Source organism: Chelonia mydas, chromosome 3 (genome assembly GCF_015237465.2).
Source record: "Chelonia mydas isolate rCheMyd1 chromosome 3, rCheMyd1.pri.v2, whole genome shotgun sequence".
Lineage (NCBI taxonomy): Eukaryota > Metazoa > Chordata > Testudines > Cheloniidae > Chelonia > Chelonia mydas.
Genome location: NC_057851.1, coordinates 146,009,493 through 146,032,308, shown reverse-complemented (window position 1 = coordinate 146,032,308; position 22,816 = coordinate 146,009,493). Strand labels below are relative to the sequence as shown.

At 42.9% G+C, this 22,816-nt stretch overlaps 1 protein-coding gene across 1 annotated transcript in view; it reads right to left on the bottom strand.

Annotated features, from left to right (window-relative positions):
- The window catches only part of DNAH8 (dynein axonemal heavy chain 8), a 612,643-nt gene that overhangs the window by 349,049 nt on the left and 240,778 nt on the right, over positions 1-22,816 (bottom strand). Inside the window, exons 29-30 of the mRNA XM_037895538.2 lie at positions 12,700-12,826; positions 805-1,040 (exon numbers count right to left, since the gene is read on the bottom strand). Of these exons, the coding sequence (XP_037751466.1) occupies positions 805-1,040; positions 12,700-12,826 (363 nt within the window). The remainder of the gene's footprint in view (positions 1-804; positions 1,041-12,699; positions 12,827-22,816) is intronic.

The window sequence follows — 22,816 nt, the reverse complement described above, 5'->3', positions numbered from 1 at the left end:
GTAGACACACTGTACTGGTGCAATACTAGGTTTTCACTGTGAACACAATATGCAATTACGCTAATGCAAATTTCCCTAAAATAGAAAGTTCTTATTACTCTTATTCTTTAATGTCAGTGACATCCAACATAGAGAACTACTGACATCAAAGAAAGCAATGAAAGAAAGATTCAGTCTATTTTATCTGACAAAATTACAACACCAGGTACACCACCAGGTGCACATTGAACTTTGTTACATTGGCATGTGCTTTTCCTGACTATGCCTTTGCCTTTACATTTGTTCTTTTTGTACTTTTATAATCATTTGAAATATTTAACCACTATCTTTCTGGTATCATGGTAGTATAACCAGTCTTCAGAATGGAGAATGTTAGCGTTTAGCCTTTTCCCTCCTTCCACAAAAGATGGACAAATTAAAAAAAAAAAGAAATTAAAAGAACTGGGAAAACTAAAAGAACTTACAGTAGAAAAATTATGCATATACCTCTGACAATGTACTGTGACTTACTAAATGAAAAGTGGCTCTGTGCAGTGAAACTGGAAGGCAGAAAAATAAGATTGCAGAAGGCTCTATCTATGCATACAAAAAAGGGTAGGACTAGGATGGTGAGTATCAAGAACAACAGAAGTGTTGCGGCAGGGAGGTAAAAGGGGAGAAATAAGTATTTTGTTTCCCACCCCTCAAAGTGGAGACTGGAGGAACATATACTCATCATTAGGGTTCTCCAAGTCTATTTTAAAAATCCCAAATTCTAAATAAATTATTTTATTTCAAAACAATAAAAATTAAGAACTGTCTTACTTCAATAGGTCCTAAGGTCATATCCATTTGTATTTCATTATCACGTATGCTAGACAAAGCTTCCATTGCAAATCTGACATCATCTAAGTCACGAATAGGTCGAGATAATTTCTTCAAATATTCAGTTATAAATGATATCATGTCTGTCATTTTCTTCTTATATTCCTCATTTAAGTAACGACAGAGTAGCATCTTCCATGCTTTGGCTTCAATTGACAAAGCGAGTTTCAATGGTCCTGGTTTAAAAAACCCCAACACTTAATTGCATCTAAATTTTAATGCTCTGAAGACAACTACACTACTTATACAAAAGAATCATGTGTATATCTTTAAAATAGAATTATAGTCAGAAAAATTACTATATAAAGTGAATTGAATTACTTAATTCTATTGTTTCATAATCATTTAAAAGTTATTTCACTTAATCTCTGGTTGCTTTGTAAATTTTATCAGCTTTAAAGCATCTTTATAAGTTTATCTCACTAAAAGAACAAACATATAAGACAACTAACAAAAGGAGAAAATTATTCACTTATACTGCATCATTTCAAATTCACAGACAAGATCCTCTTTTCATGTAAAATTAGTATAGCTTAATTAAAGTCAATGGAGCTAAACTGATTTACATCATCTGTGAATTTGGCATCTTGGGCCTGTACTCCTTTACATGACTGCATCTGGAATATGCCACACCTAAAATTTTGAATTGTTATATCATATCATAAGCAGATAATACACACACACCCAAAAGAGAAGCAGAAGAGCCAACGACTCTTTCTATTACTGGTTATTTTTGGAACAAATAAGAATTTCAACAAACAACACTTCTGAACTCTAGTGATAGAACATAAGTAATTGCTAACCTAATATAATCATTATGTTCATAAAACAAGAATTGCACATAAGTTACTTCTTCTATTATATTTGCCAAAATGCTTTAATACGAGCACTAAACAACTGAAAAAGCATGTTGATGATCATAGACAAAACTTCTAGAAAGAGGTTTACATTTTTGAACCAAGGATGCTGAATGTTCTTATGGTCCATACATATTGCAGGTTTTTCTTAATCCTACCAAGCTATTAACTTCCATAATATCTTGTGACAACGAGTTCCTCAGGCTCATTGTGCAACAAATATTTTCTTTTATGAGTTCATATTTGCTATCTTTCTATTTAACTGAATGTCCCTTATTCAAAAAGATGAATTGAAGTGCCCAATCTACCTTCTCTATTCCAACCATTCATTATATCTTTCTCCTGTCCTTTCTTGTTCATTTTCTCTTTAAAATAAACAGACCCAATTTTTCAATTTCTCTGTATATGGAAGTTTTTTCCAGGTCTCTAATTCATTATTTTTGCCCAATCATTCACTTCCTCTATTTCTGCTATATTATATACATATATATGTGTGTATGGTGTAGTGTATTTATAGCTGTGTCGGTCCCAGGACCTTAGAGTGACAAGGTAGCCCACTGTACCTTGAATTGTCCTTAGAATATGAGCTAACTACTTATGCTAAACAATCTGTTCCCTCTTGTATTTAGTTGTGATGCTCGAAGTACCTTTCCTAAACCTGAAGAAGAGCACTGTGTAGCTGGAAAGCTTGTCTCTCTCACAGAAGTTGATCTAATAAAAGATATTACCTCATCCACCTCATATATTAAGTAGAGTAACTAGAACTCAAGACCATATTTCAGGTGAGGCCTACCACTGACTTATATATACACACCATTGTAAAGTTTTCAGTATTATTTTCCATCCCATTCTTCATGCATGCTGATATTTTACTAGGTTCTTTTTACTGCTGCTGATTATATAAGCAGAATGATTCATTAAGCTGTCCACAATGTCCAGGTCTTTTTCCTGAACAGTTACACTTAATTTAGAACTGAGCAAAGAATGCATGTAGTTCAAATTATTTCCCTCATTTTATGAATTAGCTCACCCTTTTTAAAAGCAAATTTCACCTATGCCATCAGAAGTTCCGCATATTCTTGTTCAGTCTTCATAAACGTAAATAATTTTCTGTTGTCTGCAAACTTTGTCACCTCACTGCTCACCTGTTTCCCAGATTAATAAATATATTTAAAAACATCAGTGCCAATATGGAACCTTGTGGCACCCCACAGAGAATCTTTTGCCATGATGAAAATCGACCATTTATTCCTATTCTTTGTTTTCTTTCTCTTAGCCAGTTTCTGATCCATGGCAGAAATTTGCCTCTCACCCTATGAACTCTAGTTAAGTCCTGAAAAGACGACCTGATTTTTAAGCAAGGTTCTTTCCCTACTGAAGAAAGAAACCTTTAAGCAAGGTTCTTTCCCTACTGCCTTCAGGTTTCATCTTATTGCTATTCTGGTGATGGAATCAGTTTCCATCCAAAGCACATGGCCAATCCATCTCCAATGGCTCCTGGCAATGATGGTGCTCATAGGTCTTGGTCTGAGATTGTTCTGGGCCAAAAGATACAGAGAATTTTTCTGAGGCAGTTTGTATGAAATAAAGACAATCTGGACATGTCATACTTTGTTATTCCCCAGCATTCTGCACTATAAAATAGTGCTGAAAGCATGCAGCTCTGATAAATCTTGAGTTTGATTTTGGTGGTGTTGTTGATGATTGCCAGACTATATTTAAGCTCCTGAAGGTGTTCCAGGCTTTATTGATTCTGTTCCGGATGTCCTGGCTTGTTCTACAGTCCTGGCTGATGGTTCTGCACAAGTATGTGAATATTTCTACCTGGGTGAAAACGTGATCCTCTATCCATACTGGTGATGGTGATAGTGCATGACATTTGTCTTATTGCAGTTGATTTCCAGCCCGATTTGCTTGCTGAATGTATTGAGTCAGGGTTTTTTTTTGCTTGTTTATGGTGTTGGGTATGTGATAGGAGAGCGAGATCATCTGTGAAGTCCAGGTCTTCAAGGGACGAGAAGAGGTGAAAGTTAATAATTCCATTCTTAGTTTGATCTTTACTGAACCGGTTCAGCTTCTTTAAGTCCAGAACAGACTGTATTTTAACATTTTTCTTGGGCATACAAAAAAAAACAGAATAAATGCCTGAAAACTAGTGCTGAGACATTTTCTATGGCTACAACGTACAAGTGACATACCATTAGGACTTTCATTGTTTCTCCATTAACTGGGTTGGTCAGTATATGTGAGGAGATGACATTTATTAGTTACAGCAGAGAGAATTAATGACTATCCTTAATGATTTCCAAGATGCTGGTTGGGTTTTGCCCCTTGGAAAATATTATCTGATCTTTTTGAAAATTAAAAGCAGCGTGACTGTTAGAGTTGCATCTTCTGCCTTCTCCGATACATATTCTTCAGGCATTACCTCTGGACTTCGACTTCTGTCTTCTGGTTTGTGCATCCTAATATCTCTAAAATAATATTTGCCTGCAATGGTGTAAAAATCTCAGCTTTTCTTGCTTGTCTATTTAACTGGACTGTGGAACAGCTCTCTAACCAAGGGTTCTCTAAATATCTCTTCCTTAAATTTACATATGCCACAACCATAGTGCTGGCTGAATCATGTCCAGAAATTTCAGGATTTTAGTCAGCAAATCATTTAAGCAGATTGTCTTCAATGTGACTACTCACATGCTTAAAATTAAGCATATGCTTAACTGATTTTGTGAATCCAGACCTTAGTGACAAAAGGGCACAGCAAACTGCTTCTTGTTCCTGTTGGGTGATGTGTCCAAAACATGCTTTCAGTGTTGCTCCCCCATCTTTCAGACTGACATCTATGATAGTACTCCTGAAAAAGCAGAGTCATAGGTTGCAGAGAATTCTTTAATTTAAATATTACACCAACAATTTAAGCAATGAAATCAGATTCAAGTTCTGATTCAGAAAATTCCTAAACCTTGTGTCTCCCCCATGGCTCTCTAACCTACTTCTAGGCTACTTCCACTTCTGTGTTGACAACACAGACGAGATCTCCAGCTTCAAACTTATGTTCTCTAAGCTCTGTGTACTTGATCAGCATTTTGTTTCATTTTCTCTTTATACATTTGATGTTTACGCATGTTGTGCATAGTTATGTTCCTGTGAATACGCTGATCTGGTTACCCCAGCATTGAAAAGAAAAATATGAAGAGAAAAGGGATGAGCAAAAGGGTGGAAACTGATCCCACTAAGACCTTAAAATATGGAGAAGTATCAAGGAAAACAGTCTCAGTTAAGCAACCAGCTCAAATAAACATTAGCCCTAGAAATTAAAGAACTGCTAATATATTAAAGCTTTGAAGTTTTCCCACAAAACTGAATACTGTATGGGATAGTTATCTTCTCAATCCTTTTCTGATTCAGATGAACTTCCCCCCCTGAGACTGCTGAAGAGGGATCGCAAATGAGAAATTTTGGAAAGGGCTCAGTAAATTCTAAGTTTATCATGAATCCCATACAGAAGAGATAAAGAATTACTTGATATACTGCATCCTAAGTGGTTGTGGCCGTTGAACCTTTCACCAGATAGTTATCTAAATATGGGATTACTTGAGCCTTGGTTTTATCGCTGCCACCATGTAACAGGGTAGCTTGCCCCATAGGCAGAGATCCTGGGGCTAAGCCAACCCTGATGACAGGTTAAGCCCCATCTGAGTAGGATCAGGAAACTCCCTATAAAGGGCAGCAGGTTGCTGCAGAATGCTGGGGGATGTCCAGGAACAGAGGCTTGAGAAGTTATAGCTGGCTGGAACAGACACGGCTTCAGGGAGCAAGATTAGCACATGCAGAGACTTTGAACTGTGCCCAGCTCTGGGAAAGAGGACTAGGAATCCACCAGTTAAGGGGAGAGAGACATTGAACTGGGGTCGAGACCTGCCCAGCCAGCATATACTTAAAGAGTGAATAAATTGGACCCCAGGTGGGGAATATTTTAATTTCCTTTGGACTGTCTTGAATTTGTTTAAGGTACCAGGTGAAGGAGACAACATGGGCAAAGCACTGCAGAAAGACCTCTGATCATGAGGGGTGCTTGGGTAGCAGCCAACTGCATGACACAACCAGAACATTTTCAAGGCTGAACAGAAAAAAGGAATACTGTTAGTGTTCTTTACAGAGGGCAAATTCAAGATTCTTCTGGTGAGCTTTGAAAATAAGAATGTATGAATACTTTCTTCAAGGGTCTACTGAAGTAAAACCTTGACAGGTTTCATGACAAATTACAACCAAAGAGGAAGTTACACACCTTGTGCAGTAACAAGGGTTCTTTGAGATGTGTATCCCTGTGGGTGTGCTATTTCAGGTGTTGGAGCATCCCTGCACCATAGATCGGAGATTTTCTGTAGCAGTGCTCAGTTGGGGCGCATGTACACAGTAGTCATCTCGCAGTGCCGTTGGCGCCTCATCTAGTGCACGCATGATCCAACCCTTTCATTTCCTTCTCTACCACTGAGCTCAATTAGCGAACTCTGAAGTAGAGGAGAGGAGGGTGGGTAGTGAAGCACCCACAGGGACAGACATCTGAAGAACCCTCGTTACTGCACAAGGTGAGTAACTTCCTCTTCTGATTCAAAGTAGAGTCCCTGTGGGTACTCTGCTTCTGGTGACTCTAGAGCAGTGCCCCACTGTGGACAGAAGGGGCTTCAGATTCGCATGAGTTGTTGCAGAGAGCATAGTAAGGCCTAATATAGTGTCTGACATAGAACACTGGGTGATGGCATAGTGTTTTGCAAAGGTGTGCTTAGAGGCCCAGGTGGTAGCCCTGCATATGTCTATCAGAGGGACATTGTTCAGGAAGGCTATAGACGTAGCTATGGAATGTGTGGAGTGCGATGGGTTCCCTTGTGGGGGTTCCTTGTTATGCAGCCAATAGCAAAGTTGGATACATGTAGAGATCCACTTAAACAGTCTCTGGGTTAATACTGTGCATCCTTTGGAGTGTTCTGTTGTGGAAATAAACAGCCTTGGAGATTTTTGGAAGGGCTTGGTTCTGTCTAAGTAAAACGCTATGGCTCACTGACATTGAGCATAAGTAGGATGACCTCTTGTCAGTTCCTGCGTGGTTTTGGGTAAAACGCGGGAAGGTGTATGAGTTGGTTTATGTGAAAGGATGTCGATATTTTAGGCAAAAATTTTGGATGTGGTCCCAACGTGACCTTGTCTTTAGCGAACACGGTGTAAGGGGGCTCAGCCATCAGTGCCCCAATCTTGCTGACTCGTCTGGCTGAGGTGATCACAACCAAGAACGCAACTTTCATCGACATATGAGGAGTGAAAGATTCAAAACGGGCTCTGGTGAGGCATTTAAGTACAAGGTTCAAGTCCCATGGGGGTGTAGGTTGTCAGACTTCCAGGTAAATGTTTTGTATACAAATGAGGAAGCATTTAGTGATTGGGTGTGCAAAGACTGATGTTCCATCCAACTTATGGTGAAAGGCTGAGATGGCCGCTAGGTGTACTTTGATTGAGCTTATAGATAAGCCCAATTCTTTAAGTTCCAATATGTAGTCCATTACAATTGGGAGAGGTGCCGTGACTGCAGTTAACTGTTTTTGTTGGTGCCATAGTGAGAATCTCTTCCATTTTTGGAAGTAAGTATTGCAAGTAGTGGATCTCTTACTGTTTAATAACACGTTTCACTCTTTCCAAGCAGGCTAATTCATCGTGTTGAAACCATGTGGGAGCCATGCTCTGAGGTGAAGTTTCTCTGGATTTGGTTGGTGAGTCCGGCCTTTGTTCTGTAAGAGGAAATCCACCTGCAAGGGAAGAGCTCATGGAGCGCACACTGCCAAGCACATCAGGTAAGGGAACCAAGTCTGTCTGGGCCACATTGGAGCAATCAATATGACATGGGCCCTGTTGGTCCATACTTTGTGAATGACTTGCGAGATTAGAGGTATCGGTGAGAATGCATACATGAGTGCTGCATCCCATTTGATGAGGAAGGCATCCCCTAGTGACTAGGGTGCTATAAAGGCGGCACTTGTGGTTTGTTCCTGATGCAAACAGGTCTACAGATGGAAAGCCCCAGTTCTAGAATATCGATTGGTTGACACTGTCATGTATTTCCCATTCGTGTTCCTGGAGAAATGTCTGCTTAGCATGTCCGCTGTCATATTTTGGCACCCAGGGAAGTAAGATGCTGAGATGGTTATGTTGTTGTGTATGCACCAATTCCATAGTTTCATGGCTTCAGTGCATAATGAATTGGAGCAAGCTCCTCCTTGGTGATTGATATAGAACACACATGTCAGTCAGTATCCGGATTGACTCATTCCATATGATCGGAAGAAGTGTTTGCATGCACTGTATACCACCAGGAGCTCTAGGAGATTGATGTGAAGTTGGGCTTCCATTGGTGACCACCTGTCTTGTATAGTGTGCTGGTCCAGGTGAGCACCCCAGCTTACCAGTGATGCATCCATCATAATTATTAGTGATGGTGGATCCTGTTGGAAAGGGATCCCTGTGCAGACGTTTTCTGGTTTCGTCCATCACTTTAGGGATATGACTCTTGATGGTATCATTACTCTTTTGTTTAGATTGTGTTTGATGAGGATTTATACTGAGCTCAGCCAGCCCTATAGGCAATGCATATGCAATCTCACATGTCTTACCACAAATGTTGTGGCCGCATGTGACCTAATAGTTCTAGGCAGGTTCTGGCAGACATTTGAGGGCTGGTGTCTGTCATGATGAGGTTGTTTAGTGTTAGAATCTGGGGCCGAGTAACGATGCTCTGGCCTGTGTGGAATCGAGATAGGTCTCAAATGAATTCCAGTTGTTGCACTAGGGTCAGGGTTGATTTTTGTACATTTATTTGCAACTCCAGAGTCTGGAACAAAGTGATGGTATTCTGCACCATGTTTGTCTTTTCTTCCTGAGTCATACCTTTCAGTAGTCAGTTGTCAAGGTACGGGAAGATCATTACCCACTGTTTTTGCAAGTGGATTGCCACTACTACAAGGATTTTGGAAAAAAAACTGTGGAGCAGTGGAGAGGCAAAAGGGTAGCACTCTGTCCTGGTAATGATTGGTTCCCACTGTGAATCATAGAAATTGCCTATGCGCAAGATGTATGGTAATATGAAAATAAGCATCTTGGAGTCGAGGGCTAAAAGTCAATCCTCTGTCTACCGCTGGTATAATCACGGCCAGTGTGACCATTTTCAAACCATGGATTCACACAAATTTGTTGAGCTTCCGAAGGTCCAAGATGGGTCTCCATCCACCATTTTTCTTTTTGGTGAGAAAATAATGGGAGTAAAAACCCTTCTCTCTGTATTGTGTGGGATCTTGCTCCACAGCATCCAATTGTAGAAGATGGTTCATTTCTTGTTGTAAGAGGTGCTCATGAGAAGGGTTCCTGAATAGGGATGGGGAAGAGGGTAAGGTAGGAGGGTGGGAGAGAAAGCGGATGGTGCAGCCTGATCTTATGATCTCCAATATCCATTGATCTGTTGTTAATGCTGCCGAGGCAGGGTAGAATGGGTGCAGGTGGTGGCCAAAAGGGTGGGTGGAAGTAGTTGATAGCACCATGTTGCGGGGGAGGTTGTTCAGGCCCTCAACCAAAACTTCAAAACTGTTATTTGGTTGTGTAGTCGAAGACTGATTTTGAGGGGTCCTGCGTCTCTGCAGGCATTATTTGTTCCTGTTACGTTCAAACTGTCGTTTTTGTGGGCTGTGGAATTAGGTGTCCCTGCCCTTTTGGTATGGTTGGTACTGACACCTTCTGGTAAGTGGCGTGTATATACCTAAAATATGCAAGGACCCGTGAGTCCTTCACTGAGTGAAGGGTGTCGTCCATTTTTGTGGAAAGGACTTTCTCCCTATCGAAGAGTAGATCCTCAACCTTCAGTTGGAACTCTTTCGGGATACCTGAGGACTGCAACCATGAGGCCCTGAACATTACTACAGCCATGGCCATCATTATCACAGCTGTATCCGCTAAGTCCATAGAGGCCTGTAGGACTTTTCAGGCAATTAGCTGTCCCTCCGTCGTTATAGCTTTGAACTGTGGTCATTTTTCTTCTGGTAAGTCCTCAATAAATTCTTGCAGCTTACCATAATTGTTAAAGATATATTTGACTAGGAGGGCTGAGTAATTGGAAACCTGGAATGGTAGTATAGCTGACGAGTATATTTTTTGGCTAAAAAGGTCTAAACGGTTATGTTCTTTGTCCTGGGGAGTGGATCAATATTGGGGTTGTTTGCCACAGTGGTTGGCGACTTCCTTAACTAGGGAATTAGGTTGCGGATGTGAAAAAAGGAAGTCCATCCCTTTAGCTGGGACAAAGTATTTTCTGTCTGCTCTTTTGCTGGTAGGCAGTATTGTTGCAGGCTGTCAAGGTTCCTTCCCCAATCTGAACTCTAGGGTACAGATGTGCGGACCTGCATGAAAACCTCCTAAGCTTACTTTTACCAGCTCAGGTTAAAACTTCCCCAAGGTACAAAATTATTTTACTCTTGGATTTCCATTGCCACCACCAAACTTTATCTGGGTTTACTGGGAAAACGTAGTTTGGACACGTCTTTCCCCCCAAAATCCTCCCAACCCTTGCACCCCACTTCCTGGGGAAGGTTTGGTAAAAATCCTCACCAATTTGCACAGGTGACCACAGACCCAAACCCTTGGATCTGAGAACAATGAAAAAGCATTCAGTTTCCTTACAAGAAGACTTTTAATAGAAGTAAAGGAATCACCTCTGTAAAATCAGGATGGTAGATACCTTACAGGGTAATTAGATTCAAAACATAGAGAATCCCTCTAGGCAAAACCTTAAGTTACAAAAAAGACACACAGACAGGAATAGTCATTCTATTCAGCACATCTTTTCTCAGCCATTTAAAGAAATCATAATCTAACACATACGTAGCTAGATTACTTACTAAAAGTTCTAAGACTCCATTCCTGTTCTGTCCCCGGCAAAAGCAGCATACAGACAGACACAGACCCTTTGTTTTTCTCCCTCCTCCCAGCTTTTGAAAGTATCTTGTCTCCTCATTGGTCATTTTGGTCAGGTGCCAGCGAGGTTACCTTTAGCTTCTTAACCCTTTACAGGTGAGAGGATTTTTCCTCTGGCCAGGAGGGATTTTAAAGGGGTTTACCCTTCCCTTTATATTTATGACACAGGCCTCTGCCAAATGTTCTCCACCGGTAGCATTATTGCATCATTTATTGGTAGTGCTATTTTAGATTATGCAGATGTGTGTAGGATTTGCAGCAGCTTGTGGTGGATTTCTTGCATCTCCTTCAGTGGTATGTCTTGGCTGATGGCTACTCTTTTAAAGAGCTCCTGGAATTGTTTCACCGTGGTTGGAGACAGTGGCATTATTGCTTCATCGGGGAAAGAGGATGAGTTTTGGGCAGGTGAAATGCTGTCTTGGTCTGTGTCTTCTTCCCTCTCTTCTGCTAAGCCCTCTGGTGCCTCCGATGTCTCCTGGCTTGGGGATGGTGGAGGTGATCGGATTTCACCCTGGTTGGAGTCAGCGGTCTGGTGTAGTGAGCCCTATACACCACTCATGAGTCCCGGGGGGGGCCACTGCATAGGAAAAGGCACTGATGGACAGATCCAGGGTTGCCCATACCATTGCTGCATTTCATGACTCTGACAGGTCTTAGTTTTCATGGCTTTCCATGGAGGTCTATGTTCCATGGGAGAGGAGTGTTCGGAGGCGAAGGGGTTCCCATGAAAATCATCATCATCATCACTGGAGATGGGTGGGGGAGCAGGTAACGGGGTATCTGCTCCAATATTCAGCCTGGAGATCCATCAGTGCTGAGCATGGATGATTGTGGCACTGAAGAGACAGCAATGTCTCTGTGGTGCAGAAACTGTTGCAGAGCTGCCTGTTTCGGTGTCAACGGTGCCACTGTTGTAGATTTGGTCAGTTGTGACAGATTTACATGTAGCCTTCATCAGGACAGTTGGTGCCATTCTCAGTCTGTCAGTCAGTGCCGATGACTCCATCGGTGCTGGCAGCATTGCCAATGGTACGGGTCTCGGTGCTGTGTCAAACACTGGGGTGGTTGGTGCCATAGAAGAGAAGGCGGGTCTGTGCCTCAACTCCTTATCGGTGTGGTGGGGTTCAGCAGAGGTCCATGAAGGGACAGTGCCAGAGGTGCCCGGAGCCTCAAAGATGCTAACTCTAGCTGAGCTCAGCACTGAGGACAGCGACCTCACTGGGGACCTCTTCTTTTATTGCGTGTCCCTGTGAGGGGAGGTCGCAGCTCACTTCCTAGAAACTTAGGAAGACTGAGCACTTTCTTTAGCAGAGGTTTTGCCTGGGGAGCCATCTGCTGATGTTGGGTTTGGTCCCATATCAGTAGGCTGAAGGGACTTTTCCATTAGGATCATTTTGAGGTGAAGGTCTCTGTTGCATCATGCCCTGGCTTTCAAGTTACTATAATGGGCACATTTTTGAAGGATATGTGTCTCCCCCAAACATCGGACACATATAGAGTGGCCATTGGAGACTGGCATTGCATCACAGCAGGAGTCACATCTTTTCAAGCCTAGAGAACCAGGTATCATGACTGTTAAGAGTTCGCCTCGGTTTTTTTGGTATTGCTACTCTTACTTCTGCACTGCCTTAAGAGCTGGGTGGCTGGAGAGCAGTGGCTGTTGGCCAGGCACCCAACTCTGAAGGTGGAGCCCTGCCAGCAGCAGCACAGAAGTAATGGTAGCAATACTACAATCCCTCCTTGAGGACCTCCCCCGCCCCTAACTACTTTTTGGGTCAGGACCCCTTCAATTATAACACTGTGAAATTTCATATTTAAATAGCTGAAATCATGAAATTTATGATTTTTAAAATCCTATGACTGTGAAATTGACCAAAATGGACCATGAATTTGGCAGGGCCCTAAATATAAATATTATATTAATTTATTATATCATATATTATGTACAAAGAAAAAAGAGAAATTTTCATACCTGTATGTAGTTCAACTGGACCCACAATAATAGTAGGTTTTAAATCCTCAATCTCTTGTTCAAAAGTAGCATAATGAAGAATTTCTGCTCTGATTTCAGTCAGAGAGGGACTGCTAGCCAGAAATTGCTGTGGGTAGTTTAAACTCTCCGTTAATAAATGGTCTTTTTTATCTCAACAGTGAAACAACTTTAATATTATATATCACATTTTTAATGTGTAAAAGTTGTTAACCTAAAAGGCCAAATTTTGAAATCTCTGCTGTAATGGGGTGTTCACCCCACGTTAGCCCTGAAGGGGTTAAGGTGGTCAAGGAAGGGACACTTAACCTCTACAGTTGCACCTGACAGGAGACTCAGGGAATTATAATTACTAATTGCAGATGACATCCAGCTGAGGGAGACGATGAAAAATGATTAGAGGAGGTTTGTAATAGAAGGAGGATGCAGGGAGAGAGTCTGAAGTCATTCTCCAGGAGCAGAGGTGGGGAGGAGGACACCCAATGTGGAAAATAAGCCCTGGGATCCAAGCCTTGGAAGAAGGGTCAACCCCAGAGAAATTGTGAGGAAAGAAACCCTAAGAAAGCAGGATAGAAAGAAGCCCAGGGAAATATCTGCCAAGATGGGGATTGTATAGACTTTGGCAGCTGTTTCCCTAGGCTTCTTCCTACCCTACCTTCTCAGGCTTTCCTTCTCCACCCCTTTGGTTAAACCCCCATCCCTCAGGGTCAGAGTCCCAGAGTTTCTGCTCCCCCATGAGATTTCTTCTTCTCTCCTCACTAGGCAAAGAAAGTGATTGCAGACTTCCACATTGAAGGTCTCTTCTGCTCTCACTTCCTGGCTTTATACAAGCCTCACCTACTCTTGCCCAGATGGGCTCTATCTTCAATTAGTGCTTGTCAGTTAAGCCTAAGTGTCCCTCCAGGTGGAGTTTTCTAGTTTAATTGGCCCCTATTGGGCCCCTTTACTCCTTTAGGACTGGTAAGGGATAAACACTCCATCATAACCACACCATGAAAGAGCTGCATCAAATATATGTGTACTTCCCACAACTGTATGGACAAATTGAGTAATTCCATGCACAAGTATCAGTATGTACATGCACCTATAGGATTTTTCCCCGCAATTGTCTATGTGCTTGGTTTTATCATTATACGGGCCTTTGAAAATTTGGCCCTCAGTACACTAAAATAGCGAATTATATATTCATTGTTGTTGTGGATGTATTATCTAATATTTCTTCTTAGACTACAAAACTTAGAGTAAAGATGTAATTTTTGATGTGCAGCTGGATATATAATTACTGTTTTGTTAAAAAAAGGAAAAAAACCAAGGGGAGGCTATAAAATAACTCAGTGTTAGCCATTGTACACCATACTGTTATGTCACATTTGAGCAAAAAATTCTGCTTGAAAGGTTTTACTTTTAGAGTCCTGAGGACAAGCATACTCCAACTCTTCTCTTGAAGTGGCCCCAACTCCTTCCCACTGCTGAGTGTCCCACTTTTCCCTCCCCTGTCTCAACTGAGTATCAAGTAATGAAAGCTCCTCTCTCCACTCCCAGTCTCTTATCTGAGTACAGACCAACTTTAGGCTCCATGCCAGCCTCTCTTTCTCAATACACTCTCCATATGTCTGACACCTCTCTTTCGCAGGTTCCTTGCATGAGAATGCATACAGGACAGGCAGTGAGGGGAAGCTGGACATATTGAGAAGACAAGCTGCATGAACCGGGAATGGTTCCCAGCAGGATTGATATGAAGCAAGTTAGGATTGTCTCTTAGCAACAGTCCCAACTGTGCTCAATGTGCCACTGAAAGAAACCCAAACTCATTGTATTTCCTAGTAATAGCTCCCTTCAATCTATTCTAGGAAACTGGACAGTCTTAATTATAATTAATAACTTAAAACTGAAAAGTGTCATAAGGATAAATGTTCTGCAGCAAAGAAAAAGAATGTATCAGTTTTATTTAAAGGGAATATAAATTTAACTGCACTTCCATTCTGCTTCCATTCTGTTTTCAGTTTTCAAATCAGAATAGTCAATCACAAATAACAGAGGTGCTGTCTTTTGAATAAGTTTATTTAATCATAATTGGAGTTTTTTGAGAGTGTTGTCTTTGTACAGTCACAGTTGTGGGATGTGTCCTTGGATGCTGCAGGACTTCTGAACCTTCTAAAAGAGCAGTGTCCGTTGAGTGCTACATGAACTCTCTCTCACGTTACCAAATATCCAGGGCTGAAGTTATATATAAGAGATGCAGTCCCCAACTATCTCATTTCCTTCTGCTGAATCTCAGAGTTCAAATCTCACCTAAGAACTGTCAGGAAGACGGGGATATGGGTGGGTAGTGTGAATATCCAGAGGCAACACTCTCAGAGAACTCCAGTTACTAGTGTAAACTAACATTTTCTTCTGCATAGCGCCCTCTGCATGTGCCCACTACTTGTGAGAGTTTAGCTAGCAGTACAAACCACAGGAAGAGGTGGGTGGAGGAGTACTAGTTGAATAGAGACTAAAAACTCACCTCCCAAAACAAACATCTATCATGGGAACTAAGGGTATGTTCTACACTGTGATTAAAAATCCATTGCACTGTGTTTCAGAGCCCAGGTCAGCTGACTTGGGCTCACAGGGCTCAGGCTGCACAGCTATAAAACTGCAGTGTAGACCCAAGGTCCCCAAAGTGTGGGGCACACCTCCCTAGGGGGATGTGGACCAACATCCAGAGGGGCACAGAGGGGCCGGACCAGCCCCTGTGGGGGCGGGAGGGAGTGCCACCCAGCCCCATGCCAGCCCCCAGCCTCAGCTGCTGGCCATAGTTCCATTCCTGGCCCAGGTCCAAGGCTGGGGACAAAGCTGGGAGTGGAGCCACACCTGGCTGCGGGCCTGCTACCAGCCCCCACAGCAGCCCAGCTGCAGCTCCACTCCTGTGCCCACTTCCAGCCTCTGGCCACAGCAGTGCTCCTGGCCCCAGATCCACTTCCCAGCTGGGGCCCAGCCTCAGCCCCCTGCATCCCCATTCCCCTGGAGCCATGGCCCCACTCCCGGCCCAACTTTGGGGTGGGCATAGATGGGGTAAGGGGGGACACGACCCTCAAAAGTTTGGGGACTGCTGATGTAGACGTTTGGGCTGAGACAGAAGGGCTGGCTCTGAGACTCTGCCCTTGCGAGGTCTCAGAGCCCAGACTCCAGCCCAGGCCTGAACATCTACACTGCAATTTTATAGAGCCACAGCCCAAGCCTCTCGAGCCCAAGTCAGCTGACCTGGGCCAGCTGTGGTCATGCTGTGGGTCTTTTATTGCAGTGCAGACATACCCTAAGTCAAGACAGTGGTGCAGAGTAGAAGCATGTACTAAACTCAAAATAGCAGCCCTACCTATTTTTAGTAAAGATGTTACAAAGGCAGGCCATGGAATCTTCCTTAGCCTTAGTGGAGTGAGCTCTGAGTCCGTGAAAGGAAGATTAGTCAGCCTGCACTACGCTCAAATCTTTTGGCAGATACAATTGCTAGGAGAAAAGCTTTGTTTAGAGACATGTGACACAGAGATCTCTCCCAAGGGCTCAAATTATCCCTCTTCATCCTCGTGAGGATTCGACTGAGATCCCAGATCAAAACAGGGACTTTAAATGGAGGAAAGATTGATCAGTTCTTTGAAGAAATTCTATCAACGATGACCCTTACAGCATCAGCCCACAGGGAAACAGTACACAGAAATTGCTGAGAAAAGCACATGAATTCATGATATGGAAAGACTTAACAATTTAAGGTAAAGCATATATTCTAGGATTGAAAAATCAGAGCCAGAATATTTTGTATTTTTGAAAGTAGCATTTTAATATAGATGATTTTCCACACTGAGAAGTATAAGCTGTACATTAGCAGAACAAGCAAGGCAGATGAAATTAGACTCCCATGGTCTTAGTAGTTAAATGAAGAGATTTGAGATTGGAATGTTGAATTAGGCTAAGTCAACAGGAGATACAAGGAGATATAGCCATTTCTCAAGACAGCTTTTGGAGTTCTGTGAACACTGAATGTCTGGCCCAACCTGGTGCAATCAAAGGGTATGTCTACACAAGCTGCAGCAGTGAGCCTCCAAGTGCTAAAAACAGGTGTGTAGATATTGCAGCTTAGGTTCTGAAGGTTAGCGGGGGGCTTCAGAGCACAAGCTCCAGCCCATGTCACAAATTAAAAGCTCTGTCTACACAGCTATTTTTTGCATTGTAGCACAACCCTCGTGAGTCTGTTGACATGCCAGCTTGCTGTTGACTTCCAAGAGCAACGCTGCAGGCTGCCACAGCCTGTGAAGATGTATCCAAAAGGACTCTGGCTTTATTTTGTTTTATTTTCCCAATTACTTGAATAATCAAGGCTTTGTTCCAACTCTAAAGGAAAATTACTGAGAGAAAATGTATGTCCATCATGCCCTCGATCATATTCTTGAACATTTCACATAAATATTGATGACAAACAAATCTGTTTCTGGGTGACTGCATTTCTGTGAGATCCAGTACACTATTAACTGTTTTAGTAACTGGTTTCAGAGTAACAGCCTTGTTAGTCTGTATTCGCAAAAAGAAAAGGAGTACTTGTGGCACCTTAGAGACTAACCAATTTATCTGAGCATAAGCTTTCATGAGCTACAGCTCACTGCATCGGATGCATACTGTGGAAAATACAGAAGATGTTTTTATACACACAGACCATGAAAAAATGGTTCTCTCCCCCCACCCCACTCTCCTGCTGATAATAGCTTATCTAAAGTGATCACTCTCCTTACAATGTGTATGATAATCAAGGTGGGCCATTTCCAGCACAAATCCAGGTTTTCTCCCCCCACCCCCCCAATTTGTGCTGGAAATGGCCCACCTTGATTATCATACACATTGTAAGGAGAGTGATCACTTTAGATAAGCTATTACCAACAGGAGACTGGGTTTTGGGGGGGGTGGGGGAAAACCTGGATTTGTGCTGGAAATGGCCCACCTTGATTATCATACACATTGTAAGGAGAGTGATCACTTTAGATAAGCTATTACCAGCAGGAGAGTGGGGTGGGGGGAGAGAACCATTTTTTCATGATCTGTGTGTATAAAAACATCTTCTGTATTTTCCACAGTATGCATCCGATGAAGTGAGCTGTAGCTCACGAAAGCTTATGCTCAAATAAATTGGTTAGTCTCTAAGGTGCCACAAGTACTCCTTTTGTTTTAGTAACTGTTTGAGTTAATTTGGCTGAGCACAACTCTGCTTCTTCTCAAGAACATCATCCTTGCCGGTGAGTTATAGAAATTCCTTACTTGGTACACAGGCACTTTTGGGGTCATACAGTGTCTGACATGTCCTTGTGTCCTGTACCATGGGCATAAAGGATGGAGCTGTCCCAACTGCCCCCCAATCCCTTTGCTAAGACAGAACCCGTGTTACAGGATTTCACAATAGAGAGAAAAGATGGCTGGTCGTAGGAGATATATATTGACAACACATCCAAGAATGACACTTACTGTACGGAAAGTAACCATTTCTTCTTCAAGTGCTTGTCCACATATAGTCCGCTCTTGGTGTCTCATAAGCAGTGACCTGATGCAAGGAGATGGGTGCTCGGAATCTACTTAAAGATTGTAGTACCGCTCTGCCAAAAGAAGCATCAGACCTTGATGATTCTATCATGGAATTTTTGTTGTTGTCGATTTTCAGGCCTAACTCAACAAAGTGTCAGAAAATTTGATGAATGGAATTCTCCAATTGTTGATGTTACTTCCCTCGGACCAGGGTTACTGTTACTCCTCATTTCTGAAGTGAGCCACTAACACTGATAAGCATTTGGTGATGCTCAGTGCTGTCAATAGTCTAAAGTGTAGAACCCTGAATTGGTAGTGAGGCTCTCCTTCTTGAAACCTTTGGCATTTTCCATGAGAGGTGTGACTGGAGATATGGAAGTATGCATCTTGCAAAGCAAGAGTTAGAATCCAGTCCTGTAGATCTAGCAATGGAATTATGGAGCCCATAGTTACCACTTTGAAGTTGAAGTGGCAAAAGAAGGCTTGAGACACCTCAAATCCAGGATATGATGCTATCCCCTCTTTTTCTTTCGTATTAGAAAATAATTGGAATAATAACCCTTCCCCCTGTACTGAAATGGAAATTCCTCTCTTGCTCCTAGATCAAGAAGGGATTGCACTTATTGAAGTGAGAAGAATGCCTGAATCACAGCAGGGAAAGGGGGTGAGTGGTAGGCAGTGTACACAACTACCCCACCAAGATTATTTCTAGAACTCAGCAGTCTGATGTTATAAGGCTTCATGCTCCTTGAAAATAATAAAGGCAGTCCCCAAATGGGAGGAAGAAATGGTAAAGATCTTGTGGACTGATTGTTGGGCAACCGTCGACTAACACACCAAAAGGATTGCTTTGAAGTGGTCACAGCATGATAGGTGGCTGATGTAGACGTCAGAGGTCTCCTGTTTTGGAAGCACTGCCTCTTGGAGGTTTATAGAGCCATTGATGGTAAAAGGCATTCAAGAATGTTCTCTGCCTAGAATATGACTGTAATCATCCCTGCTTCCTTTTAGGAGCTGATGTATATGTTTTGTAACAGGGCAAAGCCAGATGGCTATAGTAAAGTAGTGAGGAACAGGTATGTTAGCCCCAGGCTAAACAAATCCCTGGTACCATGGTAACCAAATGGCAGTTGCTCCAGGTTAATCAAAACACCTGGGGCCAATTAAGATCCTTCTAGAAAGCAGTGGAGATAGTTAGGTTGATTGAGACACCTGAAGCCAGTCAAGGGCTGGCTGGAACTAGTTAAAAGCCTCCCAATTAGTCAGTGAGGCGCACGTGTCAGGAGCTGTAGGAGGAAGCCACTCTGTTGGCGGAACTAAGCAGTATAAATCCATATCAGGCGTAAGGACGGAGGCCCTGAGGTAACGGTGAAGGAGATATTGAGTGAGAGCTGCAGTGGGGAAGTGGCCCAGGGAATTGTACACGTCCTATTTCCAAAAAGTCAGCTACCATAGCTGCTACTATTAGGGTCCCTGGGCTGGAGCCCAGAGTAGAGGGCGGGCCCGGGCTCCTCCCTCCCCTTCCCAATTAATCACTGAGACTGGGAGACAATAGAGACTGTGTGAGGGAGGGTTGCTTCTCCTCACCTCCCTTGCTGGCTTATGATGAAAATGGCTCAGTAAGCTATGACCCTTGCCTCTAGAGAGAGAAGGGCGACATGGAGGGTCACAGTGAGCCTCTGAGGATAGTGAAATCCGCCAGGAAACGCGGGACCCACAGAGACAAGGACAGAGCTTTGTCACAGTTTCTAGAAGGGTCCTTTGACAAATGCAGAATGTCATCCATCTTTCTGCTTACGAGTTTAGAACTCTCAAAAGGGACGTCTTAAATACTCAACTTCTCCTCCCTTGGGATGCCTGAATACTGATGCCAAGATACTCTCCTCATGGTGATCAAGGTTGCCATGGACTGAGTCACAGTGGTGGAGGTGTCTAATGAAGCCTAGAGAGTCATCTTAGCTATAAGCTGCCCTTCACTAATCAAAGATTTGAATACTCCTGCTTTGTAAAGCACTTTAAGATCTACTGATTAAAAGTGCTATATAACAGGTAGATATTGTTATTATTGAGGAAGTCTGTTAATGAAGTCTGAGAACTTATGCCAATTTCAGTAATCATACCTCTCTTACAGTGCTTGATAGTTAGCAATTCTTAATTTCAGAGTGGCTGTGAATAGTTCTTCCTCACAAAAAAAATCCAGCTGTTTGGGCTCCTTGTTCAATGGTGTCATTTTTGGATGTTGTTTGTTCCTCTCCTGTGCTGCTGCAACCACCATGGAACCAAGTATATGTGCGCAGACAGGTATACAAGTCCAGTGGACAACACCTGGTACCTCTTCTCCTCTTTCTCAGAGGTTGGTGCAACACTTGCAAAGTTTGCCAGATGTTTTTTGTCATTAAGAGCTAGCAGTAGCTGACCAGGCATGGAAATATGCAGTATATCAAAGAGATTGTGGGAGCTCTCTTCTAGGACGTCCACAGGTGTTTCCAGAGACTCCTCAATATGACTGTTTAAGTCCTCAAAGGTCTTAGTCATCCAACTGGATTGGTGTGCATGAAACCACTGCTTCGTCTGGGACAATGATGAGATGACAGCTGGTATAGTGTATTCCTCCACAGAAGGAAGTTCCTCCTCAGAAATTTTCTCTGTATGCTCAGTCGGATGTATGGGGTTGGTCCAGCGTGGCACAGCACGTCGCAGGAATGGACTCGGGCCACCTCAGCTGCTCAGCCAGCATTGCCTGGGGGTGGAGGAAATATGGATTGCTAGCCATTCCACAGGCTGCCAGCTGGGCTGGAGGCATGGCCTCAGGGGGAAGACAGAGGAGAAGCGGGGCAGGGGAGACATGAGGAGCAGGGCAGTGGGGGCAAAGTTCTCGCCATTCCTGCGGGGCCCCCAAATTGGCCGGGGCCCTTGGGCACAGGCCCCATTGGCCCGTGCGATAATCCACCACTGTCCGTAGTCAGGGCTACATCTGTTTATGGAGCTAGCAGCTGATCCAGAGCTCATTAGGGCACTTCTGGCCTCAGACTTTCATGTTTGGTCAGGTCTGATGAGAGCCACATAGCCCTCTGAGAGAGAAATAATTTGAGACAAGCCTCTCTTTACCTTTTAGAAAAAAACTTGCAAATGAAGCATTTATTGGGGATATGCTCCTCTCCGAGACAAAAGAGGAATCTTATGTGATTCTCCTGTGAACATTATAGTCTCACCACAGAAGGGGAAGTATTGAACACAGGAGACTTTGGTTCAGTCATTCCTACATCCTGGTACCAGGGAAATATATTTCCTCTCAAACCAAAACAATTAAAAAACAAAAATAGTAAGGAGTAAACCTGTGGGACTACAGGCAAAACTACACTAATGATATGAATAAATAAACTGTCAAGGTTCCTCCCCCACTCTGAACTCTAGGGTACAGATGTGGGGACCTGCATGAAAACCTCCTAAGCTTACTTTCACCAGCTTAGGTTAAAACTTCCCCAAGGTACAAATTAATTTTATCCTTTGTCCCTGGATCTCCACTGCCACCACCAAACTCTAACTGGGTTTACTGGGAAATGTAGTTTGGACACGTCTTTCCCCCCAAAATCCTCCCAACCCTTGCACCCCACTTCCTGGGGAAGGTTTGGTAAAAATCCTCACCAATTTGCATAGGTGACCACAGACCCAAACCCTTGGATCTGAGAACAATGAAAAAGCATTCAGTTTTCTTACAAGAAGACTTTTAATAGAAGTAAAGAAATCACCTCTGTAAAATCAGGATGGTAGATACCTTACAGGGTAATTAGATTCAAAACATAGAGAATCCCTCTAGGCAAAACCTTAAGTTACAAAAAAGACACACAGACAGGAATAGTCATTCTATTCAGCACAGTTCCTTTCTCAGCCATTTAAAGAAATCATAATCTAACACATACGTAGCTAGATTACTTACTAAAAGTTCTAAGACTCCATTCCTGTTCTATCCCCGGCAAAAGCAGCATACAGACAGACACAGACCCCTTTGTTTCTCTCCCCCCTCCCAGCTTTTGAAAGTATCTTGTCTCCTCATTGGTCATTTTGGTCAGGTGCCAGCGAGGTTACCTTTAGCTTCTTAACCCTTTACAGGTGAGAGGATTTTTCCTCTGGCCAGGAGGGATTTTAAAGGGGTTTACCCTTCCCTTTATATTTATGACACGCCCCCAAAATCTCAGCTAGGGTGAAACGCTGGCTGGGATTTCTTCCTGGAGCTCTAGGAAAAACAGAGTTAATAAGACACATGCACCTCTAAATATACTACCAAGTACATAAAGACTAACAATATTTTCCACATCTCAAGGACGATTTTAACCAGTTGATTCTGGGAAACTTTCACGGGAGAGTGCATCAGCCACTTTGTTAGAAGCTCCTGAAATGTGTTGGATGTCGAAATCAAAATCTTGGAGAGCTAAACTCCACCGAATAAGTTTTTTGTTATTTCCCATGGTGGTATGAAGCCACTGAGGTGCAGCATGGTCGGTTTGCAGGTGGAAACACCATCCCCAAACATATGGGCGTAGCTTTTTCAGGGCGT